The sequence below is a fragment of the Eutrigla gurnardus genome (genome assembly GCF_963514095.1).
Source record: "Eutrigla gurnardus genome assembly, chromosome: 9".
Lineage (NCBI taxonomy): Eukaryota > Metazoa > Chordata > Actinopteri > Perciformes > Triglidae > Eutrigla > Eutrigla gurnardus.
Window position 1 is genome coordinate 24,395,710 of NC_139923.1, and position 26,953 is coordinate 24,422,662.

Sequence of the window (26,953 nt, forward strand, 5' to 3'; positions counted from 1 at the left end):
CTGTTTGTGTGCTGTAGCGGACGAATACTTGTGTTTATAGCTTTCCGGCTTCGGTGTTATTTTTGTTCGAGGATCTGGCCCTGTGTTTGTTTGTATGCATGCATGCTGGGCTTGGCTGGAGGTCAAGCAGTCCCAACAAAAGTGAGTCACGTGGACCGGCGTGCTGTTGATGAGGGTTTCACCCTTCTACCCTCAAACGTTATTCCGTCTTTTCCACGTGTTTGGGCCTCCGTATCTCCCCTCTGATCTTTGAAAGATGAACACAGAAGCACACGTGTCCGTGGGATGCTCCAGTAGGAGAGCGGGAATGGTATGGAGGAAATTCCACAGGAGCTGGTGGGTCTCTGAGCTCTGAAGGGGGGGTAAGAAAAGGAAGTGAATTGGGAGGTTTAGGAAGTAACGATAAGCCGGGGGGGGAAGAGGAGGAGAGGATTGGAACAAAAGGGGAAGAGCAAAAAAAAAAAGTGGAGGACAGGCAAGAAAAAGGCGGATGAAAGGAAGGGAAGGGGAGAAAGACATGCGGAGGCCCAGAGGGAGAGACTATCTCGGCCAAACTGGGCACTTAAGTTTACATGAGCTCATTGGACATCCATCCACCCTGTTTGAAGATGGAATATGCAGTGCAACGAGTGCATGCCACAGATTGAGATCCCTCTCCCAGGACGTCTCTCTGTCCATCTGTGATGTGTTGACGTACGGGGTTGTGGCGTGTCGCGTTCAGGGCGGCGCTCACAACCACTCCAACGCAAAAAGGGAGCGATGGGATCAAGCTGCCGAACCGTGGCGAATTACTGTAGTTTGTTTTCCCTAATAGAGATCTGATGCTATTTTTTTTCATCTTCACTACAGAGAGCTCCATCATTTTCTACCTTCTCATCTCTGATTGATGTTAAATGCCTGCAGCTTGTTTTTTGTAGGAAATCGCTGTTCAAATCAAATTTAGATTGAAAACATGCAGATAAGTTGTCAGTACTTTTTCCCCTCCAGGGCAAAACAAAGTCCACAAATCACAAAGTTGCTCATAAAACGTATTGATGTAATAACTGAAGGCAAATCAGATGAGCATTTTTGATCAGCTCCCTTCTACTCTCTTCTTGATTTCGACATCCAGTGGACGCTGTGTTATGAGGTTTTAGTGAGTAAATCAAACAGAGAATGTAAAAGCAAGGGGGCCCAACACGGTGCCAGGAGCACACTATATAAGGCTGTGAACGCTCCACCTAATATCTGTCCTTTGAGTATCACACGTTCCCCCCCTGCAGGCCTGGACGGTGGCCGGTAAATGTTTTTCTCGGACGGAGAACAGCAGCTTGAATTCATTCTGTTATTATAGATTGCAATGGTGACATGAGCTTTCATAGTGGGGTCGGGGAAAAAAGTATCAAAACACCCACAGGAATTTCTCAAACATGTATAATCCACTTCTCTGCTGTCCGTCTGTATGTTCAGTTTTCTTCTTTTTCTTTAAAGTCGATCCTCTCTTATCTCTGACTCAACCCCAGATGATTCATTCTGATAGATTTCATGGTCAAGTGGAGAGAAGACCTCCGCGGTGACCTCATCAGTGACTTCACAGAGGGGGTCACAGCTCCCCGAATGTTATCCTCCGCTGCGGGCGATAAACACCCAAGGCAAGACAAGGCCTCCGGCGGAATCCTGGTCCGGACCTGACTCCGAGGTGAAAGGTCACAATATATCACAAGGCCTGTGTTTCCCTTTTTTTGTGTGTAGCGAGGAGAGCTGCCTCCGTGGTCGAGGTTAGACTTGAAATGCCAACCAGAGGGAGCAGGAAGTGAACAGAAGCGAGATAAAGAAACAGGCGTTTGCTTTAAAGTTCCCACCTCGTAACCTTCCGCAAAAAGCGGGTGCCACCATATAACACCTAACCTTATCCAGATTGCAATTACTTATCTGCGAGCGGGGGTGAATGCCAGGCTGCTTCCATTGTGCTGACCCCTTGCTAATGAAATGACGAATTGTTTTTGCGCCGTTCTCTTACGCGAACGAGGTGAAGGGCCGGGCTGGAAAATAAACAGGCATTATCGCACAATGGTGAATGAAAACGTACCCAGAAGTTAAAGCCCTTAATGTCGGTTATATAAGCCTCCAAAACCTTCTGAGTCTCCCCAGCTTGATGTGTTTAAGGCCGATGATTGCTTTCAGTTGTAGGAGCCTTACTGGGGAGAGCGAGGTGAAACAGAAACCGTCACATTTTTCCCCTTGCTAAAACCCATCCTTGCCGAATTAAGGAAACTCTCGCAGACGCGCATGCATCAGCGGTATGGCTGAGAACACAGTGGACTCTTTTTTTTTTTTTTTCCAAGGGGGGGTTGTTGGTGGTGGTGAGGAATGTCAGCATCTGTGTTGGGGATATTTTCTGTTTTATAGCTGTTTTCTCAGAGATGCCAGTGAGCGCTGTGGTGAGAGCACAGGGACTGGCCCCGGGCCCGGCCTCTCTACCTCATGTCTGTCCACGTGGGCAGGAGGGTGAGATACCAAACCAGACATAGTTTTTAACCTTAGTCACCACAACTTAATGAAAATAGTACTCTTAGTGTTGTTCTTTTTGTTCCGACAGTACTCTTGCTCATGACTCTGCTCTCTCAGGACAGGAAGCCGGTATCTGGTTGCTCTATAAATACCCACAGTTTTCTGTCTAAGAAGAATACAGGATATCATTACATGTAACTGGTTTGTAAACAAACTTTGCTGACATGACCTAAAGGGAATGAACGCAGAGGAAACGATGAGGCACGATTGATCAAAATACAAAAATAAGAATCACAATTATGGCAGCTAGATTTCCTTATGAGGTCTGTGTTCAGTCTGCTGATGTGGGCTGCACTTTTATTGGCTGAGCTGAGCCATGTTTCACAAGGAGGTCTCCCCAGTGGGGTGGATGCTCTCCTGTAAAAAAAAAAAAAAGTAAAAATAAAAAAGCAGACAGATGAGAGGGAGGAAGGTGTGTGTGGCAGATGTGCAGGGTTATAAACGGACAGGATGTTTACCAGGAATGCTGTGGGGTGACCCCCAGTCCCCCCCCCCTGTAACCACTCCATAACAGACCGGCTGATGTTTAAATTCATTACACTCTGGTGGCCTCTAACTCGGCCTGCTGAACGTGATGGGCTACGGTAGCCTACTAAACCTCTAATTAACCCTTATACCAACCTGCTGCCTTATTATTCAGAAGTCAAACTGGCTGCTTTAATTATTTCAAATCCTATTTTTAAACCTTGTGTAGGCCTATTATGGCTAAAGATGGATAGATAGATGGATAGATTATTGTCATTATTGTTTCATTTCAAAGCAGCAATACAATACTCTTATATCAATAAATAGCATAGTATAAAATACATACATACAATAAATTACAATAGGATTAGAATATAATTTAGTCCTTAATTGACAGGATCTCACTAGAATTGGCCTACATTGCCTTTGTGCTAAGCTAAGCTAAGCTTTACCACACAGATATGAGCCAAGGAAGTGTGTATTCCCACGTGTAGCCCCAACACAAATATATTGAACTATTCCTTTAAGTCACAGGCCAATACGTTTGAGTGGAAGTGGCATTCCCTGGTCTTTTGTCATGTTTATTGGGGAGATGAACTGATGCAAAGTGAGGTGATCATCAGGGCCCACATACTGCTTCCTGACCCAGCCTGAGAGCTCCAAACGATCATTAACAGACGCGTGCGTGAATCCACACGAGGAAATCCTTCTTTGCATCTCAATCGGCGGTTCAACGGGAAGACAGGGCTTCACTTTTGTTTGCATGTGTGTGTGTGTGGGAGGAGGAGGAGGAGGAGGAGGAGGGAGGTGTTCCTCCTTGACCCCTCCTCCTCCTCTTCAACCACTAATACGTGAAGAAGAAGAAAAAAAAAGAAAAAAGACCAGCCCCCTTCCCTTTCCCATGGATCGTATTACGGTCTATTCCGCGACATCTGCCCCGCTCCTAACAACGGAGCGCGTCCCCGCGTCCCCGACCTGCGACCGATCCCGTCTCTCGTGCTCCCCCCTCCTCCTCCTCCCTCCTCACGGTTGCGATCTCTCTCTCTCCGTTATTGTGTCAACGCGGCGGTCATGAGGAGCCACGGTGCGTGTCCCCTTTTCCACGTTTCCCGGCTGTAGTTCACCCGGACAAAGCGCTCATCCCCCTCCGCCGCCTCCTCCCGCTCCATCGCTCCCCTCGCGTCCGTCCGAGAGGCGCCGAGCAGCGGCGGCGGACTGAGCGGCGGCCCCCGCGTCCTGCGAGCGAGCATTTCTTTTTGTCCGTGCGCTCCTCTCCGTAGGCTCACGGCTTTTTTTTTTTTTTTTTTTTTTACGGTTTGCATCCCTCTCTCCGCTACGTAGTTGCAGGAGAGGACAACGACAAGAGGTCTCCATGTCTGTTTGAAAGCGGATATTTAAATCAGATTCTTTTTATTTAGCTTTTGTTTGTGTGTGTTTTTTTGGCACCATGGAGTCGGTGGAGAAGGAGTGCGGAGCGCTGGGTGGATTATTCCAGGCCATCGTCAACGACATGAAGGTAAACGCACATTAAAGTAGATAATATGTGACCTTTGTGGGCGCACGGTGGCCGATGAGACGCATATTTTTACTGCCTTTGTCTGTTATAGCCGGTCCTCCCCCCACTGGAAACACCGCTGCGGGACAAATTGAGAGATGAAACATGTTTCCCTTTGTGTTATTTGCATAATGTGCAGCAGGTCTGTCCGACACTGGCTTGTGTCTAACAATACTTCATCCAGCGTGCGTGCGTGTGCGTGTAATAACTGCCAACTGACGCTGAAATGAATATATTTTGTTAAAAAAAAAAAAATAGGCCCACGTTGGTGGTGGCCTTATGTGGGGTCAAAACCTCATCATGACAAGAATCCACATAATAATCAAGGAGCTATTCAAAATTGGGAGATAATTTCAAGGTTTATCACACAGTTCAGATGTTCTTGGGTGCCGTTTGACCCCCTAAAGCAACGGTTCCTCTTCCATCTCAGCCTCCAAGGTTTCTCCATGATTAAAGGATGCTCCATCGCCTCAACCTCCAGGACAGGAACGGGGCATGACAGCTTATTGATTGTGCTTCCTGATGTTTGGCCTTGTGGCAGGAAAAAATCTCCACTTCAGCAATATGTAGTTCAATAGCCTCACCCAAGTAACTCATGTTGCATGCTGTTTGTGTAATAACATGAGCTTTAAAATGATGTATTTTGCAGGAACTATATGTCTCCCATTATCTATAACGTGTGTGTGTGTGTGTGTGTGTGTGTGTGTTGGGGGAGGGGTCAAGGAAGTTGAACCAGGGTGGTCTGTTGTTGATCACGACAACAGATGGAAAGTGTGAACGCATTCATCAGGCCGGGTGGCAGCTCCCAGTCTCCTCTTTGTGCCTCCGCTCTCCGGCTACAAAGTGTTGATGGGAGAATAAGTCGAGCATCAGGCGGCAATTTCCAACTTATTGATCGCTGGCTGGCGGTGGGCCTTTTTTTTTTTTTTACGGACAGACTATTTATGGGCCCTCGTTTGTCAGGCTCCGATGAAATCAGCTCTCGGCTGTTGGCGGCGCTGGTTTGGTTTCATATATTTGTGTGTGTCTGTGTGTGTGTGTGTGTGTGTGTGTGTGTGTGTGTGTGTGTGTGTGTGTGTGTGTGTGTGTGTGTGTGTGTGTGTGCTCATACCAGGACTGGGGAGAGAGAGAGAGAGCGACGGGGGGCTTTTAGAAAGAGACAGTCTGTGTATTGATAAGCAGCAAGGATGAATGAGGCTGAAGCCCTTAGTCAGCACAGTGGCCATGTCCACTTGTCTGAGACAGACATCTGACCTCATTCCTGCCGCCTGGCTGGGCCACGCAAGCCTGTCAGACCAGCTTTAACCCCCTCCCGACCCGGGGGAGCAGCACCGCTTTCCTGTGCTGATCTCGCTGATTGGGATCAATGTTACACTACAACCTACACGATGCATTCGCGGCGCACTCGGAGAACTTTAAAAAAAAAAAGGCCTCTCGTTATAGACTGTACAGATGGCATGTGCTGGTACGAGGCGCACCTGTTGGTTATATAACCGTCTGACGAAGAGCTGCCGGAAGAACAGAGTAGGAGGAGGTGGTGGAGGAGGAGGTGTAGCAGCGGGCGAGGAGGGATACAATGATTCAGCTGGATTACATCAGCAATCAAGAATTAGGTCAGCAACGGATGCAAATGTGGCTTCAAGGCTGTGTGTGTGTGTCTTTTTAAAAAAGCAACACCACCTCCCAGGATGTAGTTGTGACCTCGCCCTCTAGTGAAGGCACTAGAGCCTTCCTCTCCTCCCTCCCTCCCCCCTCTGTTTGTCTCCCCCCCCTCGCCCCCCTGGGAGCCGCTGGCTGTGGATGAAGAAGGGAAATGCGTGTCCCACCCTCCCGCTGCTTCGCCCGCTTCTTCACCCGCCTCCCTCAGCTGTCTTGGCAGCGCATCCCTTCCCTACTGCCCACCCCCCCCTCCTGGCAGTCACAGGCCACACAAGCTAATTAGACACCTGTTGGAGTCAAGTGCAGACAGCGAGAGGAACGCGGCGGACATTTTTTTTGTTTGCGACGACAGCTCACTTTCTAAGGCAGAGTTTAAAAACGCCGGCGTTTCTCAGAATGGAGGTTACACAAGATGTGCAGAACTGTTTCCAGATTGCAAACTGACTCTATATATAGTCAGGATGAGCTCCTCTTTTGGCCCCGCTCCATCAAAAGGGGTACGCGGGGGTTATGATGCCCTTGCTCTCCTTTCTCCAGGGCTCAAGCTCTTGCTCTAATGGGATCTAGTCTTGAATGTGTTTTATGTTCGGCTTCTGCTCAAGGCAGCGTGTGATGATCCCGGCGGCTAAATCTAATCCAGGTTTTTCAAAGACCCAGTCATACTCCCCGGCCAGTGCACATAAACAACCATTAGACATATATATATATATATATAATATGTAAGAACTTGCATATACAAAAGACATCTAGTCACGTGACGATGCAGGGCAGAAAGGGAGAAGGAGGGAGGAGAGTCATCGAGGACAATAAGAACATGAGAAATCACGTTTTTTAAAGACAAGTCGGAGCACGGAGTCTGTTTCTAACCTCGGGGTTAGAAACTAACCTTTTGAGTTAATGGCACCTTATTCCAACTCAGTATTGTCAGTGTAGAATGAGGAGAAAACACAAAAAGCAAATAAGCTATACCGGATTCTTTCCTGTTTGTAGAGAACATGTGTGTGTGTGTGTGTGTGTTTTTGAGAAGGTATGCCTGTGAACTTAAATGTCCTTGGTGAGATATTTGTTTGACTTATTTCCTTTTCCCTTCTCTTATCAGAGCTCTTACCCTGTGTGGGAAGACTTCAGTGCCAAGGCCACAAAACTGCACTCTCAACTCAGGTGAGAAGTCTGAGTGGTTTAAAAAACCTTGATGAGGGGAGAAGAAACAGTATTGCAGTATTTACACACTCCTTGTGCCGTGAACACGTGCCAATTTATTTCCAGGACCACGATTCTGGCAGCGGTGGCCTTCCTAGATGCCTTTCAGAAGGTGGCGGACATGGCTACCAACTCTAGAGGTGAGGCGGAGGGTTTTTATTCTACTAATGCATGCTCTCACACTCTGTTACACACACACACACACACACACACACACACACACATACACACATATACACTGAGATAAAGAAGTGGTGGTGGAAAAAAAGCAGAAAAACCAATAGATTTGCACACTGACTATTTGTGTCTTGGCTGTAAATGTTCACTTTCTCTGAAGTGACACGAGTGTAACTCTGTCAGTGTAACGCTCTTAAGAATACGGTGAATACATGAATCTGCTGCACAAATATAACCTTGAAGATATCTTCTAGTGGACAGGCAGCCCCCCTCCTCCCTTCTCCTCAAGACACAAGAAGGTGGAGGAAGCTCTTTGGGGGGGGAGTGAAAATCTGAGCTGAGCTTATTGTTTCTTCGGCCTTTAATGAGGTCTGCTGATCTGCTTTGTCACCCTGCTAGCGGCATCAGACAGGCCGGCCACAGAGAGGCGGCTGATTAACACAGATTTCTCCGGAGTTTATCGTCGAGAGCAGTATGTAGGTCATAAAAAAACGAGCGTGCAAAAGCTCCTGACACACACAGACACAATCATAATCGCACACACACACACACAGATTCAGAGAGTGACAGCTGGTAGGCGTCCACCTGACCTCGCAGGTCACATGCCAACATGCTTTTAAGCTGTTTGCTCCAGCGCGGCCCCCCTACTGACCACTTACTGCTGCCTCGACTAAAGAGGCATTTCTTCAACGGTGTTCACGCATTCTCACTCCGTGGCTTGACCACTAACTGTAGTAGAGCCGAGTTTTATCGCCGCGGCGATACGTCAACCATAAAGTGATTCCCGATGTGAAGAAGCGAAGGGAAGACGAGCGTCGACCTGCTGGCAGCCCGCTTCAATAAAACAGGCTTCAAAGGGGAAGTGTGTCGACTGTGAAAGGAGGTAAAACCGCAGAGTGATGGATGGACCAGAGAGAGAGAGAGATGGGCTCATCGCGTTTTACAGCTATAGATGCATAAAATCCCTCTAAGTGTGTCACTCACACGCCCACTCTCCCAGGGACATTAACTTTAGGATTAATGTCATCCTCCTCAGGCCAGCGGCTGCACGGCCGACGCTTCGCAACAAGTGCAGAGGGACGAATGAAACCGATGAGCTGGTGGGCAGATAATGAAGGCGTGGTGTTTTTTAAGCTTATAATAAAATGGTTTAAACGGTCTCCTTGGAAGGCAGTGTCGCCATTTTAGTCCAACTTTTTGCACAGATGTCCACGGTGAAGAATTATGACTTCGGATAACTTTGTGATATCTGGAGTTTTCAGCTGTGAAAATGCAACGCTACTATCGTTTAACCTCACAGCTGCTAGCATGGCTTACTTGACTGCTGATCATAGATAATAAGCAATTTAAAGTCATCACTTTGGGCTCTGGGGATTTGTAATTTGTTATTTTTATGAGGAGAAAATCAGGATTTTCCATGCGTGTACAGAGCGTTTCTGTGTGTCATTCTGCTTGTGTTGTAGGAGAAAAGAATGTGACGTTTTAAACGGCCGTATTAATTTCATACAAATCGAATCGATCAGTATCAGCGAAACATCTTCCCTCGTAGTTGTTTTTGTTGTTATTCCAAGCAATCTAAAAGACTTTTGTTCCCTCAGCCAGCTCACCATTTCTATCCCTCCCGTGTGAGCTGTGCTGCGAACCTCTGCAATTAATTTGGCAGGAGGAATGTCGATATTTACTGGAGCTGGCTCGTAGTGGACTCTGGTAACCTTTGAACCCCATGCTGTGGGCTTCGTGGTCATTATTTAGTCGGAGTTGCCCCTTCTGCCCGCTGCAACGTTAAACATTATTATCCTGAAAGGTATTTGGCATCCAGATGTTCAACTTGCTTTTGCATTGACTGAAAATGAATGTAAATGAAGATTACTTGCTCCAAAGTCTGTGTGTGTGTGTGTGTGTGTGTGCGGGGGTCCGCCTGCCTGCAGCCATCGTGTTTATCTCGGCGTCTGCACCGCCTTATAGGGCTGATTGCCCCATGGGGGGGGGGGCAGGCAGGCCCTCGGCTATGAACTGTTGGCCGTCATCGCTGTCACCCCGATTCCCCTCTCGTGTTCGGGGATGAGCTGCAGCTGCTGGCACAGCTGGAGGTTTCATCACGTTCCTCTCCTGCTTCCTTTAATCTACCTTTGACACACTCACCCCGTCACCCCGTTAACTCTCACACACACTCTCCAGACTGCATGCCTGCCAAGGAAAGCCACGTTTCCCCTCATTCAGGGCTTTTTTTTTGTTGGATTGATCCAGAGAGAGAGAGAGGGAGAGAGGACGGCGCATTAAAGAGGATTTTATGATTTCCTGTCTTGACGTGTTTTGTTGTTTTTTACTGGAGCAGCTTTCCATACATACCCCATAATAGCTGTATTATATTTGAGATCCCCCCCTCCCCCATCCCCCCACCACCATTTCCACCTCACACAACCTCCCCTCTGTGTCTGCTTGCCCATGTTCGGGGCTTCCTCTTGCCTGCGTTGTCCATTTTTAGGGTTTATGGTCACGGCCGTGGCGTGGCGTCTGTGTTTTATGAAGCAGCTGGACGAGTCGGCTGCCAGCCGTTTTTGGCACCGTTTCTCTAAGCTGTGCTGATGGATCCGCGTCTAAAGGCACGGCTGTCTCTCACATCTGGGTTCAGTAAAGGTCCGCCGACCACAACGTCTATATTAGATGGATGTACAGAATCTTAGCCTTCTTAAATATGAATGTTTCTTTTTCCTGCGAGTTAGTCTGAGGTCTGCTCTAATGGTTTGTCGCGTGGAGCGTTTCTTTGTCGTATGAACTTGTTGCGTATCGGGAGAAGAGCGGCTCTGTTTGCGGTTTTGTTGTTTGCTAAGCCTGGATGTCATCACGGAAGCTTTTGACTTGAACGTGGTTGAATGAGATAGGGGTCAAAGGGCGTTCCCATCAGGGTTATGAGATGTGCAGGCTCGGAGAGAGCGAGCTGGGCTCGGTCGGGAGGACGGCTCGGCCAGCGGTGGGGGGTTGTGGTTGCAGTGGGATTTCCACAGCTCTGGGTATCCAGGCTAGGCAGAGGCTAGCTAATCCTCTTAGCCCCACTCTGTAACACACAGACATAGACTGCCTTCGCTTCCCTTCCTGATCAGCCGCCCCCGGCTTTAAACATTCACACCCGGATCACCGGCCAGACTGCGACGCGCTGCAAGTTTGTGCTCAACAAAGACGAAAAAACCCCTCTCTCTCTCTCTCTCTCTCTCTCTCTCTCTCTCTCTCTCTCTCTCTCTCTCTCTCTCTCTCTCTCTCTCTCTCTCTCTCTTTCACATCTGTGTGCCAGAGCCTGTTGGAGCACACACACACACACACACACACACACACACACACACACACACACACACACACACACACACACGCACACACACCGCCACACAGACATAAACGTTTCCACTGGGGTCATTGGGAAGTCTCTCCGCCTGCCTTCTCTTTCTCTCACCCATTCACCCTCTATACACTCAGTGGTGGAATGGAGGTCCGCCAGTAGATCGTTGTCCCGGGCGACGCAGTAATCAGCTTGGTGCCTGTGTGCTCCTCCCGGGGGTTGGCAGATGGGACGGATATCCCCTCCCGCCATCTGGACGGCCTGGCGTGGACGAGATGCGGCCCGCGGCGAGAGCGAGATCAGGGGATTACTGTTCTCTGCGGCCGTCCTCGGGCAGCGCGGCTATTTTTACGGACGTGTCAAATGATGAGAGCGTGGCGCCCACGTGACCGACGAGTCCGTCAAGCTCGACATTTCCTGTTCAAGTCTGATGTCTTAGTTTGTATTGTAGCAGAACGGGGAGGTCAGAGCTGCGTCTTCATATGAGAGCTCAGCTGTGGCTGTCGTATGCGAGGCTCTTCAGGTATTTCACGACCACCAGTCATAAAGCTGCATACGTGCCGGCCTCTCAGTTCTCCCTCAGCTGTCCACCTTGTCTGTAGGAACAGCTCTCAGCACAGCTCTCTGCGTCTGTCTCCAGAGTTTTTATGGGCTTTCAACCTCAAAACTCAGTGCGGTCGCCGGGGCAAATGAATGTTTTCCAGCGATTATCCAATCCCCACCATGCAAAATAGGGGTTGAAGTGGAACAATGATGCGAGGAGCAGAACAGAACAGATAATGAAATAAAGAAAACAAATGGTTCTGCTCTGCATAACTTCCATTCTTAGGGGTGAATACCCAAACCGAGGAGACAAACACGAGGCTTGAGAGGAACACTGTGTTCGGCTACATCCTGAACACAAACAGCATGGAAGGGAGCCGGAAGGGGAGGGAAAGTACTGGAGGGCCTGATGGTGGAATGTAAGGGAGGACATAAAACGGAGGCGGCTGATTGGAAACAGTTGGGGAAATTAGCGAAGAGTGGATTATCACAACTTCACCGTTTTTAATGTGCTGCCTACTTTCCCCCCATGTTACCGTCACACTGTGCCCAGAGTCTTCTCAGCCATTCTAGCAGGATGGCTGTAGGGGGCGCCATGTCGGCCAATTGGTCCAGCACTTTGGTCCAGACGTTCATAATCCTCTGAGGATGAATCTTTTTAATTTCCTCGAATGCCACCATGAGGTTGACATTCTTGATTGTTATGCAAATGTCTCAACTTCAGGATGATTTTCTTTACAGTCATTGATGAAGATGAATTACAATCATTTTAGTGATCCCCAAAATTAACACATAGCGCCATCATCGGGTCAAAATGTTATATTAATGAGCATGCTAACACGCTAAAGTAAGGTGGTGAATATGACTCTAGACTTTTTTTATTAGACGTTAGCATGTTGACATTAGCATTTAGCTCAAAAGCAGAGATGGAGGTACTTCCAGTTCCACTCTCGTTCTAAATACAAGCAGTTGTGATCAGAATCAGTCAGCATGGAAAAGAAAAATAGGATTGAGTTTGGATGGAGCTATGGCTGTAAAATGTAAGTAGACCAACAGCCAATCAGTACTCACCCATGGACCTTTATATGCATAAGGGTCCGGTATAATCTAATTGTTTCATAGAGAGAAGAACAGCTCAAACGCCCACATGGAAAAGTTTCATCCTCACTATGTGAATATGAGTTCATATTTCCCCAACCGGTGTCTTAGCAGTGAGGAGAACGCAGACTAAGCTCCCCCACAGGGTTCCTCTGGGCCCTCAGGCTACAGGTGGAGGTGTCGGCATTGTTCGGAGGATTGTTTGCAAATGAGCAACTCTGGCGGAGCTGAAAAAGAGTGGGCAGGACGCCGTCCGCCGGGATAAACAAGACCTTATAGGGTGTAAATCAGGACAGCGAGAGTCATCTGGAGGAACTGGCTCTCAGGCTTTGCTCCATTAAAGACTGAGTCACTCTCACACTGCTGCTCTGATGTCTGTCTGTGTTTGTTTTTTGGGAGTTTGAATATAAGTGGAGTGTTTGCATTTTGATGTCCCGAGGTGAAGATAATACTTCTCTTCTCCTCTGCATTACACAACACAGTAGTTCTCTCCTTCCCTTACTGTCCATTTTCGTGTTTTCTCTCCGCGTTCCTCCTTTTTTTTTTTCAACTCCAGTGAAAAGCACATCTGGACTAGGGGCGGCGTTTATTTTTAGCAGCATTTATGTCCATGAATAGGAAGCTGCTGCAACAGAAAACTATCACTTCCTCCTCCTCCTCCTCCTCCTCCTCCTCCTCCTCCTCCTCCTCCAGTCTCGTCGTAATGCGCTCCAGATCATGTTTACATTACATCAGGACAAACCGAGGTCTGTCCACGTCCGAGGGTGTTTCTGGTCGGGAGGTGAAACTGGCTGTGCGTAGCGGCCAGACAACAATGGGTTGTGTGTGTGTGTGTGTGTGTGTGACTAAAACAATTGATCCTGAGGCTGTTTCCTTTGCTTTTATTGTATTGTTGTATTGTTGCTGGTAAGAGGAGACTTTCCACATGGGAGGAAGTGACACAGGGTTTGAATGCTCTGCTGTTTCTACTGAAGTCACGCAGCACACAAGTTCACTCCTAAACACACTTACATTCACTTTCACTTTAGGGCTATTTCCTGTTTGTCACTTTTCTCTGTTTAATTACATTGTAAATTTGATATCTGTAAGACAGTATATTCCTACTTATTAAGTGTCACAAAATAAAACATTATTATTATTTTTTATACATACAGACTTTGTCTTGGTTTGAAGTCTCCCTCAAGACAATGGATACAAACAATGATGGGCTCGATGGCCTAGTTTTCCAAACAAAAGTGATTTCAATATGAAACCCCTCCCTCAAACACTCTCATTGGCCATTGTTTCCAAAGTAAAAAAAAAAAAAAAAGTTTTCACCCCAATCTGTCAGCAGATAGAACATTTGCATAGAAGTGAGTGACACAGATGTTTTGTGTTTCAATCATCACAAACTCTCAGCTCTTAAGAATGCAAATATATACTCACACATCAGAGAGTTTGTCACAAGACTGTCTGAGTCTGTCATCCACAATTTATGGGACTTCCAGTTAGATCTCTGCCTCTCCTGTTGCAGGGCTACAGTGGTGCACTTGTTCCACAATCGATGTCCTCACCCGGCTCTTTCATCCGCCTTCTCTTCCCTCCATCAGAAGCCATTACGCTCTAACGGGGATGCCATTTTATTTCTTCTTCTTTTTTTTAAAATCCTGCAAGCTCCCCAACTGCGATACACCGCCAGAACTCCAGCTGTGCTTTGAAGCGAATGTTTGATGATATGAACGTATGATGTTTCGTCGAGTTCTCGCATTCAGAAAATCTCTGTTTGCTCAACTGGTACCTAAACAGGACGAAGAGGAGCCTTTTCATCGCTGAGAAAGTGTGACGTTTGATGAATCTTCATGTAGTCTTCATCTTTTTCAATCGTATATATGTTTCCTGGGTCTAATGTGGGAGATTTTGTCCTGCCTGTTGCACCTGCAGCAGTCAGCCAACACTTCCTCGACCTCCTGACTGGCCGAACACCGCCACCTCGGCTATGAGTATACTCTTTCATCCCCCCCCCCCCCCCCCCCTTCTCTTCTCATCCACGGCCCCTTTCATCCATCAGTGGCCTCCGCTGTGTCCCTGCCAGTTCACATTCTGTCGCACTTAAAAGGGCCGAGGGAGGGTAAAAGGCAGGAGGCTTAACTCTCTCTACCAGCCACAGTCGGCTCCGAGGTGCCAACGTGAGGAATAACTGTTGTCTCACGGATGATGGAATTTCCTTTGCTAAGCGGCGACTGTATGAGAGCTTAGCAAAAAAAAAAAAAAGCCCTTCATATTCCTGGAAGCATAACTGCGAGGATGTTCTGTGCCTTTTCGCTCTACAGCCCACATAAACATGCTTTATTGACACAGGAAGCAGAGAACGAGGGAGCACCCACTCCACTCGGGAGATTCAGCTTTAAAAAAAAACCGAGCAAAATCGAACAGCAGACTTCCAGCTCGGTAGTCTCGCGGTGTGAATAGTGTGAATGAAACCTGAGCTGAGCAGCGGGGTTTAGATGCTGAAGGGGCTCGAGATGGTTTAAAACCAAGCTACCATGTTGAAGACATCAGGGAATGAGACCCGAGGCAGTTTAGCTCCTGGCTCCTGGCAGAGAGAGTCCCCTATAAAGCAGGCCTATTAAAATGCTCCTCCTACCCCGATGGATGGGGGGAGTTAATCAGAACCAGAACTCTGGATGGGACCACTAAAGACTGGGACCACACTGCGCTAAGTCCTGGATGCTGGAGCTGAAGTTTCCACAACAAAACCCAACGGCGGGGGCTCGATCCTCCCAACAACAATCCCATGTACTCCTGGCAGCAGACCTGGTGTCAGTTTATACCTAAGTATATGTATGATGAATGTCATGATGAATTACTCATTACTGCTCAGTTGCTCCCGGTTGTTGGGATTCATAACGACTCTCCTACATGGTCTGTGTTTCATTCATGCACGTGTGGGTGTCTGCTATGAGGTCTGCTTCCCCTAAAGCCCCAGGGGTCCGGCTCTGCTGAATGATCACTTTCCCAGCTCCTCCGCACTGTTTCGCCACGTTTCAAGTTCCTCCAAAGTCACGTATCGATAGCTCTGTCCCTCAAATAAGGAATCACTTTCTTTTATATTCTTTTCACTTCGATCCAACCTCTCCTCCCAGCCTGTATATGTTTGTCACATGCCTGGGAGTGGAGCTCTGCAGCTCCGTCCATCCGGTGGAGGCCAGAGGCCAGCAGGGCTCTTGGACACGGGCAGGAAGCCTGTGGACCTCCCCAGGATGTAGCTGTCAGCTGATCCCCCCTCTGGGAGGAGGGGAGGAGGAGGAGGCAGGAGATGGAGAGGAGGGGAGAGAGAGGAAAAGAAATTGGCAGGTGTGGATGGGACAGGAGAGTGGGGGGGTTCGGGGCTCTCGCCGGCCGGCAGTGACATTGTGAAGGTCTGTTATACAGATTACACTCCAAAGTCAAATAAAGGAGAGACGCGTTAACCTGAGTACACGTGTCCCACGTGCACGTTTTCTGATAAGTCGCTTTGCTTTGGCGAAGAGGCCGCTACATGACAGATACAACACCGGCCCTTTAAAGATGGACACCCATCTGCAGCGTATGGGTTCCACACGTTAACTCAACCGCTTCCTGCTGGTGTTTTAACGCCTGCGTGCGATACAGCTGGATGACCTTTCACCTCCCACCCCCCCCTTCTCGCTCTCTGTCACCTAGAAAAGCAATGCAGACGCAGGACGCCCCCCCCCTCCCCAACACGCAAACACACTCAAGCTATTCCACATCTGCCCGACAAAAAAAAAACCCCTCTCTGTGAGACGGCGTCCGGATCTCATTGTCTTTGAACCGGTGCAACGCTCAGTGAAGTTGGCAGCCGAGTCTCTGAGCTGGCAGCGTGACACGACATCAGCTGGAGACGGTAACCTGGTTTCTTCATGTGAAACGTGGAAAATGGCTCAGATGTGTTTTGCATTCCTCCCTCGGCGTCTAATTTCAGGCTCGTTATATCAGTCGTATTATTGTTTTTGTTCTGTGTGTCGCTGAGTCCGCCTGTTTTTTTGCAGTGCAGTGTGAGAGCCGGTGTCTCTCTCTCTCTCTCTCTCTCTCTCTCTCTCTCTCTCTCTCCCTCTCTCTCTCTCTCTCTCTCTCTCTCTCTCCGTCAGTCCTGCATGAATGGTGTTTAGGAAACAGAGAGAACAGGAAAGGCAGAGCAGGCAGGGAAGAATAGAGGGATATCCCCTTACAGGGTTCCCTCCTTTTTCCTCCGGGATAGAGGGGGGGTGAGAACGTCGGAAAGGGTGGGGGGATGGTAAATCACACCACCTGTCTACACACACACACACACACACACACACACACACGGGAACCTGTGCAATGCACTCCAAATATCATTCATGAACACAAACACAACCGTGCATGGCTCGACGCTGTGAGGCCTGTCTGCTGCTGAGAGATGCCCTCTCTCTTTCCCTGTGTGTGTGTGTGTGTGTGTGTGTGTGTGTGTGTGTGTGTGTGTGTGTGTGTGTGTGTGTGTGTGTGTGTGTGTGTGTGTGTGTGTGTGTGTGTGTGTGTGTGTGTGTGTGTGTGTGTGTGTGTGTGTGTGTGTGTTTGGCGAGAGACCCTCAGATTAGCCCTATGTGGCCCAGATTACAACCGGATCAGTGCTGCCACATATTCCACTGGCCTGTGAACCGTCCGTGAGACAGTGGGCCAGCCTGGGCTTTAGGGGCTAAAAAACCCCATTTAATTACACTTCGGCAGAGAAGAGAAGTACAGTAACGGATTCGCACAAGCTGTCGTGATAATCACACACGCAGCCTCCAAGTGTCACAAGGGAGAAGTGTGTGTCGCAGCCTCCGAGTGTTGTTCAGTTTTCTGTGTCACATTTTGCGTTTCCCCAAACAAATGAGACGTTTACAGACTCTTGCTTTCAACAGTCGAACTCGTCCACCTAGTGGCCGCAGCTGGAATAGCCTCACCAGCAGAGAACACAAACACACCCAGATAAATCCATCTGACAGAAGAGAATTAGACCCTCCGAAGTGCTCTCTTGATGTCTCCTCCACAGAAAATCCCATTTATTCTAGGCCAAGAGGCGTGCTTGTGATTTGTTATGCCGATCTCTCGCATCGTGCGTGACAATTTGTTTGTTTTGTGTCTTCCCCAAGGTGCCACCCGGGACGTCGGCTCGGCTCTGACGAGGATGTGCATGCGACACCGCAGCATTGAGACGAAATTACGCCACTTCACCAAGTGAGTGTCACCTGGGTGGTTTTTTTTTTCAACCGTTGCTGGGTCTCATCCCATCTATATTAACCTTCCTTTGTGTTTTTGTGTTTGTGATGCCTCTCACACACTCTCTCCTCGTGTCTCCTCGCCGCTGCAGTGCTCTTATGGAAGGCCTGGTGACGCCGCTCCAGGACCGGATAGAGGAATGGAAGAAGACAGCTAATCAGCTGGACAAAGACCATGCCAAAGGTGAACAGCCTGGAAACACCAACTGTCAACACCTGTTTATAAGTGCTGTGTATTGGACACAAAGTGATGCATATTTTTTTTTTTCCAACTCTCCACAGAATACAAGCGGTCTCGTCAGGAAATCAAAAGAAAGTCGCTAGATACCATAAAACTGCAGAAAAAAGCAAGAAAAGGTGAGGAAGACAAAAAAAACAACAGTGATAAAAACCTATTGATTTAATAAAACAACTCGATATTAAAGGGCTGATAATAATGAGGTCTGCTGGTGCTACTGGTCCCGGATCTGTTCCAGATTGAACTGGCGCCATCTAGAGTGTAGAATCAGAAATGCCTGGCACAATTTCAAAAGCTCCTTTCCAGCTTTCGATGATTTGTCAACTTCTACCTTATAAATCAAAGAAATGATCTCCTCTCCTGGCTGCGCGTGCTGCTGGTTCTTATTAAACTCCTGTTTTCATACGGGGTTTAGTGTAGAGCGGCGGAGCGTTTGATTTCATACCTCTAACACTGCCTGTGCTTCTGTCTCTCCTCCCTCCGCTTGTCCCTTCAACCCTCTTCTTCTTTCTTTCTGGCTGTTTCCCCCGACTGTAGAGCTTCTAGGTATGTCTGCTACGTCTCATGGGATCATTTTTTTAAAGGCATCATCATCATTTTTTTTTTTTTGCCAGTTTAAGAAAACCCTGTGTTGTTTTTAGCTTTTTTGGTTAAAAGAAAGAATTCCGATTTTGGGAAAAACACTTCTATGCTTTCTTGTAGACATTTCGGTGAGAAGATACCACTATCATGTATGATGGATTTGAAGCTACGTAGCCCGTAGCTTACCTTACACATGCACAAAGGCTGGTAAAAAGGAACGAAAACTTGTTGTTTTCCCCCATTCCCAGACTTTATGCTAAGCTAAGCTAACCGGCTGCAGGATGTAGCTTCATATATACAGGTATGAGAGTGGTGTCTTCTCATCTGACTCTTGGCAAGAAGGTGAAAAGTCAAACTATTTAACCCAAACTTTAGAGATGCACTCGTAAATATAAAGAATATAATTGCTTATTGCGAAGTGGCAGATACAGGTTAGATCTCTTACATTGATCAGCTCTCTGCTCTTGTCTTTCCCTTACAGTATAGATAGTTTGCCAATTTCCTAACCGTCTCTTAATAGAGTAACGGACTGCCCGTTGTTGGCAACGTATCTGTTCGACAATCTTTCATTCCTCCTGAGTAATTATAGCTTCTTTGTCACGAGCTGACATCTGACTCCGTGATGAGCTAAGTGCCTAAGAAGACTACCAAAGCCCTAAACTTCTGCTTTTAAGGACCTTTTAATTGACGCGCTGTCAGATCCTTAATGTAATCAACGTCGTATTAAATGCTGCCGCGGGGACAGATTAGCCAATTAAGCCGACACGTCGATGATGGTTCGACTATAAATATAGGGATTATGATCGAGGCGATTTGCAAACAAAATGAATTCACTCCAAACTATATTCCTGACTTGTATTTTCACACTGAGTGCGTTTGAGATGAACCGTAGGGTGTTTTTTATTATCTGGCAGTGTCTGTGTGTTTAAATCATGCAATCAGTGTGATGTTTCTGTGACCATCGTCATCGCATCCTCGTCGCCGTCCTCCATCTTTCATCCAGTGTCGTTGTGGTTTGCCGTTCCTGAATGACTCTGACATTCTGCTCACTTCCGTGTGTCTAACCGCATCCATTTCAGGACCACCAGCTGTGTTGCATCGCCTCATTCACATGTACATGAACCATGGTTTGTCAGTGCGTTGACCTCCAGTGTGCAAGCAATTTATCATCATGTGTTCTAAGCATCTCTCTCTTTGTTTTCTTACTCTTTCCCTCCTTTCTGAACTCTGTGCACTTCTCTCCCCTCCTGTCACTTCCATCATTATCAACCCTCAAATTCCCAACGCTCTTCATTCCTCCTCCTCTATCGTTACTCTACCTCCCCCCTCCTCACCTCTGTCCTCGATCTCTCCATCCTCCTCTCCCTGTCTCTGCACCCTTTGCCTCGCCCTGCACAGGCCGGGGGAACCTGCGCCCCCAGCTGGACAGCGCCATGCAGGACGTCAGCGACCTGTACCTGCTGATGGAGGAGACGGAGAAGCAGGCGGTGCGCAGAGCCCTCCTGGAGGAGAGGGGGCGCTACTGCACATTCATCAACCTGCTGCAGCCTGTGGTGGTGAGGAACGCTGAGATAAACGGATGTGTTTTTGCCGTCGATGTGGTCGATCTGACCCCGGTTTTCCCCCTCCAGAATGTGGAGATCGCCATGCTGGGAGAGATCACACATTTGCAGCCCATCGTCGATGACCTCACGATGCTGACTGAAGACCCGCACAAGCTTCCCCCAGCCAGCGAGCAGGTGACTGAGCTGTGTTACAAACCGTTCTACTAATTCAACTATTACCCTTATCACCTGAAAAATCAATCCGCTGGTGAAAACGGGCCTCAACGCATGCCCTATTTAAAATGAAAGCACCCAGCTGTTTAAGGAAATGATTACAGTAACTATAACACTTCCAATTTCACCACCAACGTGACTAATTCAAAACAAATGCACCCCTTCATACGTTCCACAGCTTGAGAAATAAGCTTTTCTTTTACTGCTAATTACAAGCCGTAATTCGTTGGAATCTATCTAAACCAACCAATCTGCGTTATCGTCACCGTATGATTGTGTGTCGCTGCAGGTGATCCGGGACCTGAAAGGCTCCGACTATAGCTGGTCCTACCAGACCCCCCCCTCCTCCCCCAGCAGCACCGGCTCCAGGAAGAGCAGCATGTGCAGGTATATCCTATATACACACACACACACACACACACACACACACACTCCCATGTTCTCATGGATACACAACCTCGCCAGACAGGCAGCACACGCCGATCCTCGCCAGCTCCTCGGCTCTGGCTCCCGGTAGATCACTTCTCAAGCTCCTTACTGCCAGATTAGCTCCAAAGCTGTGAAACATTACAGCCCGACAGCCGCGAACCTACCGAGGAACCAAATTCCACATGTTTGTAAGCCTAATTGTGATAGTTCAATAACTTATCAAATGTGGGGGCTTTCTGTGTCAAGTAATGAGCTTTTATTTGCATATAAGCCAAACAGAACCAGTTCAAACTGCAGCCTCTATGTATTTCCAGCCACGGACGATGTTTGACTGAATTGAATCACAGTTTGTGTATATTTTTAAGGGTAGAAATAAGCGAATAATACAAAAAACGAAATGTTCTCTGCATGTCATGATTCAATTCTGGGTACGGATGGGACGACATAGGATTTAATCCTCAAAAATACAGCAGGGAGACCTCATTAATTAGGATTTTTGATCAAATTTTAGATTATTTGATTGTTTTTCACTAAAAAGGAAATTCAGTTAATGTGTGTCTTATCTATGAAGCAATAAAACTACTTTTCTCAACTAAATGTAAGGCGATCAAGGCGTGTCATTTTAAGAGTTTAAAGCAAATTTTGATTTATGAATCACAATTATTTTTTTGCCAGGATAAACGTCAAATTACATTTTCATATCAGCCCATAGTTCTCGGTAAAACATTTAAATCACAAGACCTGTGTGGCAGGATTTTCAGTGAAATACGGAAACTTAAAAACAAACTTGTGATCAAAAGACGAAGGTCTCGGTGGCAGAACGGCACAAAAACAAGCTCACTAAAAAACACAGGGATGAAAGAGAAACAGGGCATAAAGAAAGTCGAGTCGTTAATCATTTAAGGTTATTTGATTTGTCGTATTTAATTTGGCATTCCTCTTTAAGCCTCATCCTGGAGGACCACGATAAGGAGAAATCATAACTTCAGATATATTCCAGAGGGAGAGAGGGGGGGAGGAGGTGTGGGAGAGCAGAACAGAGGGAAGGTGAGAAGCACATTTTTCCAAAGCGTGGGTGACAAAGCAAATCAACGCTGAGCGAGAACGACGGAGCAGTAGAGAAAAAGCACAGCTGTTAATGTTCAGAGGGAAATAGAAATCAAAGAAGGGATAACTTCTGAATTCTCTTTGATCCATGAAAATTATAAGCATCATTTAGAATTTTCACACTCTGGTGATACATTTTTCTCTTAGCCTTTTCTTCTTTCGTTGTCACGGCCGACACATAAATCTTCCCAGAACAAGATTCAGAACAAAATGCTCGAATCTTGATCTCAAGCCTGATTTACACGGTGTATGTTTCTATGGAAGATTTATGAAAACACAAATCAAACGAGGGGAAAAGTGTGTGAAAGAATGTTGCATTTCATTTTGTGTGCATTTACTGCGTCATACCGGTATTTAAATAAGTAAATCATTTTTTTTTTTCCAGAAAACAAAATGAAGAAGTGTTTCTGTTCTGAAAACAAAACAAACGATGAATCTTAGCTTGGCGGCCGTACATTTTGACATGGATGATGCATTTCCTTTTCTAAAATGAAAAATCTCGTGCCTCATCAGCAAGTCTATGCTGCTCTCCGTAGCCCTTCACTTTGTTTTTGTTTTGTCATTTAATTTTAATGTGGCATAGACGAGCCATGTCAAAAATATCTTGATTTTCATTTAATTATGACACATCAAAAAGAAATATGAGGACGTTTCCATTCCGTCGTTGTAAATCCTCCGTACATCTACGCTGAGTTATAACCTGATGTGATATTCTGTCGGCAGCCTCCTCCAGATGCCCTCTGCAGCAGCCCATCGGCTTAGCAGCGTCTCCTCCCACGACTCGGGCTTCGTTTCCCAGGACGCCAACACCCACTCCAAGCCCCCGTCGCCCATGCCCTCTGACATCACCAGCCAGGTAGCAGCCTCAGCCACAGCAATACAAGTTTATCCTCTGATCAGGGCTGGACTAAAGCAGACTTGTTGCTGCTCAGATTCCTCGGGTAGTAATGCTGGGTAGGAGGACGGAGTGGATCCAGAGCCAGAATCTCTCGCTGATAATCCTTTTCCATCTGGCACCTTCAATCTCTTCATGTTTGCATTTCAGACCATAACCCCATACGTCTCAATGAGAGCTTGACAGCTCGACCACCAGACCCAGACAGAGCGTTTCCCAGAAACGGCTCAAATGTTGAATTTATTATCCCTCCGGACTGATAAAGTTAGCCAGACTCTCACGGTCTGAACAGCGTAGCGTACACAACATCTGCAGTCCAACTGATGCAATGTTCTCCTCTGAATAAATGATCTTACAGCCTACTTTATTATCCACGGGTCTGTAGATCCCCTCGGGGAACCGACACGCCTCCCTCCTCCTAACGCTCATCAACGCTCTTCTCCAACTCTACCCTCTACTTCCTGTGCATCTCTCATTTCTCACACCTTCCCCTTCTTTCTTCCCCTCCGCTGTTCTTTGCCTTCCATCTTCCCCTTCTTCCCAGAAATCAACAAGCTCAGCCTCCTCTGAGGCTTCCGAAACCTGCCAGTCTGTCAGCGAGTGCAACTCTCCCACAGCGGTTAGTACGGCATGCATCTCACCGATCCACTGGCTTTATTGGACACACACACACACACACACACACACACACACACACACACACACACACACACACACACACACACACACACACACACACAGAGGATGTGCTGTGCATTTCACTCATCGTTAGCGATAGATTTAAGGAGGCCCGTGGGCTCCTCCTGACGATGTCGAGCACTCTGACTCACACTTGTCTGTCCATTCCGCAGTTTGGCTCATGCTCATCCTTCGGTACCTTCCGCCCTGCTTTCTCTCACACTGGCACCATCAGGCCTCTGTCTGTCATACTTCCTGCGTCCCCCACATTTAACCACTCCCCCGGACCCAACACCCCCTCACCCACATCAAAGATTCCTAGCTGGAAGGTTTGTTTTCATTTGCAAATGTATACTCCTTTTTTTTTTTTGAGTTTTGTTGCTTCTTTGCTTCTTGTGTTTCGTTGCACTTTAATGAGCTTACTTAACCTCCCCGCTCACCATTGTTGCTGTTCAGCTCACCAAGCTCTTTTTTGAACTTCCCTCACAAAGATGTGCTAAACTGAGACGGCTCTGTCATTTAACAACACTTGCATAGCTCGACATAATCTGCCTCTAGCTACATCCGCATGTAACCAGCTCATGAGCCAAATCGGCTGTTTGGTGGCACAAAACGCCGGTGTTGTCGGGACAGTTGTCATTGTTCCGTCTGCCGCTGCAGGACTGGGCCAAATCCTGTGAGCCGTCACTGGCCAGCACTCTGCAGCGCAGGAGGGGGTCTGTGGACAAGATGAGGGAGCTGGACGCTCCGCCCAGCCCACTGGGGTATTCTGGGATGCAACCAGATGATCCACACCGAGCACGGATTGTCTCTGGAACCATGGCAGCCAAGGTAAGAAGTCCTCGTGGAGTAAATGTCAGTCCATAAATGTGCATATGCGTATGTAAATGTTGGCTAATCTTTATGTACTACTTTATGTGCATCAGCATGGCGAGCCTCTCTCTCCAGCAGCCAGTACTCTGGCTATGGTTCTGACCAGAGGTTTGAGTATGGAGCAGCAGAAGAGCAGCAGGGACTCCCTGCAGTACTCCAGCGGCTACAGCACCCAGACCAACACCCCGTCCTGCTCCGAGGACACCATACCCTCACAAGGTAACACTCGCTCAGCAGCCACTCACTGCAAACTAACTGTTGTTTTCAGTGTTCTTTATTATTCAGTGGAGAAAACAACAGCTCATGACTCACTGTCACCTCCAGGTTCTGATTATGAGTGCTACTCTCTCAACGGGGACGCTGACAGCGAAGGACAGGCAGACTTTGACAAGTCCTCCACCATCCCACGCCACAGTAACATCGCTCAGAGCTACCGCCGCATGATCCAAACCAAGAGGCCCGCCAGCACGGCGGGTCTGCCTGCCGGTAAGACCCTGCAGGGCAGCCCAAACGGCGCCGGGGGTAGCGGCTCCGGAGCCATCACCTCGGGGACGGCCACCATTCGCCGGACACCGTCTTCCAAAACCGGAGTGAGACGCACGCCGTCCACGTCTGGCCCCATTCCCATCCGGCCCCCGATCGTGCCGGTTAAGACCCCCACGGTGCCGGATTCTCCGGGCTACGGCAGCCCGTCCCAGCACCGCGCCGGCAGCGAGGAGTTTCTGTACGCTGATGATCCAAACGCTGGCGACTACATGAGGGCTTCTCCAAAGCGGATGAGCCTCCCTGATGCAGCTTGGGGCTGCAGCGGAGGAGGAGGGGACCGGACCCTTTACGCCCAGCAGGGGCCCGGCATGACCGCCCACGGGACCGAGGAGGACCCTCTGCTCGCTGCCAACCGCCACAGCCTGGTGGAAAAGATAGGGGAGCTGGCAGCCAGTGCCCACGCCCTGGGCGAGGGTCATTTCCCCTTCCACAGCCCGCTGCCAGGGGATCCGGCGGCTCAGTGCGCGCCCCAGGAGCCGCCCCCTGCGACCCAGGAGGACTTTGACATGCTGAAGACGATACGCCGGGGGGTGAGGCTCCGCAAGGCAGTGACTGACGACAGGTCGGCTCCCAGGTTCCTGCGGTAGCTGTTGTGGAAAGAGGCTGCGAAGAAGCAGCCGCCGTGCAAACGTATTTACAGACTGAAGTAGTGAAATGCAACAGCACTCATGTGATACATGAACTGAGGTACAGGTTAATAACGAGCATCTAATGCGGTGAATGAAGGCCAGTTGACAGAGTGACGAGTGACCGCGGACCGTGTCGAGTCATTTTCATGCCATGTATGTATTGCGTACGTACAAAGTAATCCATATTTGTTTGGTTTTTATTCTTCTCTTTTGCTTTCTTTTGCGTCTGTGGGCTTCGTGGCTGTGCATCTCTGCTCCCCCCCGTGTGACCGGTTGTTTCAGCCCCAGTTTGTCCCCCCCCTTTGCCCCCCCAGTGATGAGGACGTCGCTCCTGTAGGGATCGAAATGCTCCGTGTCTCCGTTCTTGCTCTTACGATTACTATAATATTGTGCATTTTCTTAAACAACACAGCCACCCTTCCAGTGGGAAGCGATGGGCGAAGTGCTCTGTGAGCCTGTCTTTGTGTTGTGTTTTTTCTCATCATTACTGTACAAGTACCGTATTACTGTTTTGTTTAATAAGCTGAACAGCAGCTGTGTAAGTCATGTAAAATAGGAGCAATATGGCAGTGTTTTTATTGCTGTACTGTACTGTCTATATATTCTGCAATTAAACAGGCTTTTTACTGTTAAACGGCTTGATTGCCTTTTGTCAGAAAATGTGAAGTCCTCATTAATAGAACATATTGTCAGAAATGGAACCCACGAGGTTGCAGACACGCACTGTGCTTTGCAGCAGGTGTATTACTATATTTACCAACATTAATTAGTTGACGAGTGAATTTACATCTGGGCTGTTTTATTATGTTACTGTATTTTTATTAGAACAGTTTTCCCTCAGGAGCTTCCTCTAATGCTAAGTTATCATTTTCTGCTGCAGTTAAACAGTGTTTTGTCTTTTATATATTTATAAAGGCCTCCAGCAGTATTCATTTTCCAGCGGCCTCTGTCGTTTTATCTGTAACCCAATTATATCTATTTTCTTCCTCCCTAAATTTTCTGTTTAGTTGACAATAACTTTCCCCCCCGAGTTCTACTTTTCCCAACACTGCAGTACCCTAAAGCAGACATGTGAGGGCGCCAGAGAGCCTTCACTGTGGCCAAGCTAAAAAAAAAAGAAAAAAAAAAGAAGACAAACAGTAATGGAGGATCTCGACATTGCTGCTTCAGTAAATATATTAAGCAGTGCTGGAAGATGACAGGAGAACGGAACGGGAGAAGGTAAGATGTTTCAGGTCGAACTACATTCACGCTACACGACGAGCAGCAACATTAAGCTAGTTTACGCCATGTTTACAAACTTTTACCTGCTACCTTGAATAGCTAACATATAACTTAGGCTACATCTTAGCTAACCATAAA

At 47.9% G+C, this 26,953-nt stretch overlaps 1 protein-coding gene across 2 annotated transcripts; it reads left to right on the top strand.

The window, feature by feature from the left end:
* Positions 1-4,335: 4,335 nt before the first annotated feature.
* mtss1la (MTSS I-BAR domain containing 2a) lies at positions 4,336-26,225 on the top strand. Of its 2 annotated transcripts, XM_084016652.1 has the most exons (15): positions 4,336-4,531; positions 7,329-7,390; positions 7,496-7,569; positions 17,711-17,795; positions 17,929-18,020; positions 18,119-18,193; positions 20,055-20,212; positions 20,288-20,395; positions 20,724-20,821; positions 22,694-22,826; positions 23,410-23,484; positions 23,717-23,872; positions 24,204-24,374; positions 24,470-24,635; positions 24,741-26,225. In XM_084016652.1, exons 1-15 carry the CDS (start codon positions 4,463-4,465, stop codon positions 25,547-25,549), a joined length of 2,331 nt encoding a protein of 776 aa, XP_083872778.1. In that variant the 5' UTR covers positions 4,336-4,462; the 3' UTR covers positions 25,550-26,225. The 2 variants fall into 2 exon arrangements, with proteins under 2 accessions (XP_083872778.1, XP_083872779.1); XM_084016653.1 differs by lacking the exon at positions 23,717-23,872.
* The last annotated feature ends 728 nt before the right edge of the window (positions 26,226-26,953 follow it).

Bases quoted from the DNA above. Each gene is read 5' to 3' on its own strand.
- mtss1la (XM_084016652.1), top strand. From the start codon at position 4,463: ATGGAGTCGGTGGAGAAGGAGTGCGGAGCGCTGGGTGGATTATTCCAG. The intron at 23,873-24,203 runs GTTTGTTTTCAT...CTGCCGCTGCAG, and splicing joins CAAAGATTCCTAGCTGGAAG to GACTGGGCCAAATCCTGTGA. The intron at 24,375-24,469 runs GTAAGAAGTCCT...TATGTGCATCAG, and splicing joins CTGGAACCATGGCAGCCAAG to CATGGCGAGCCTCTCTCTCC.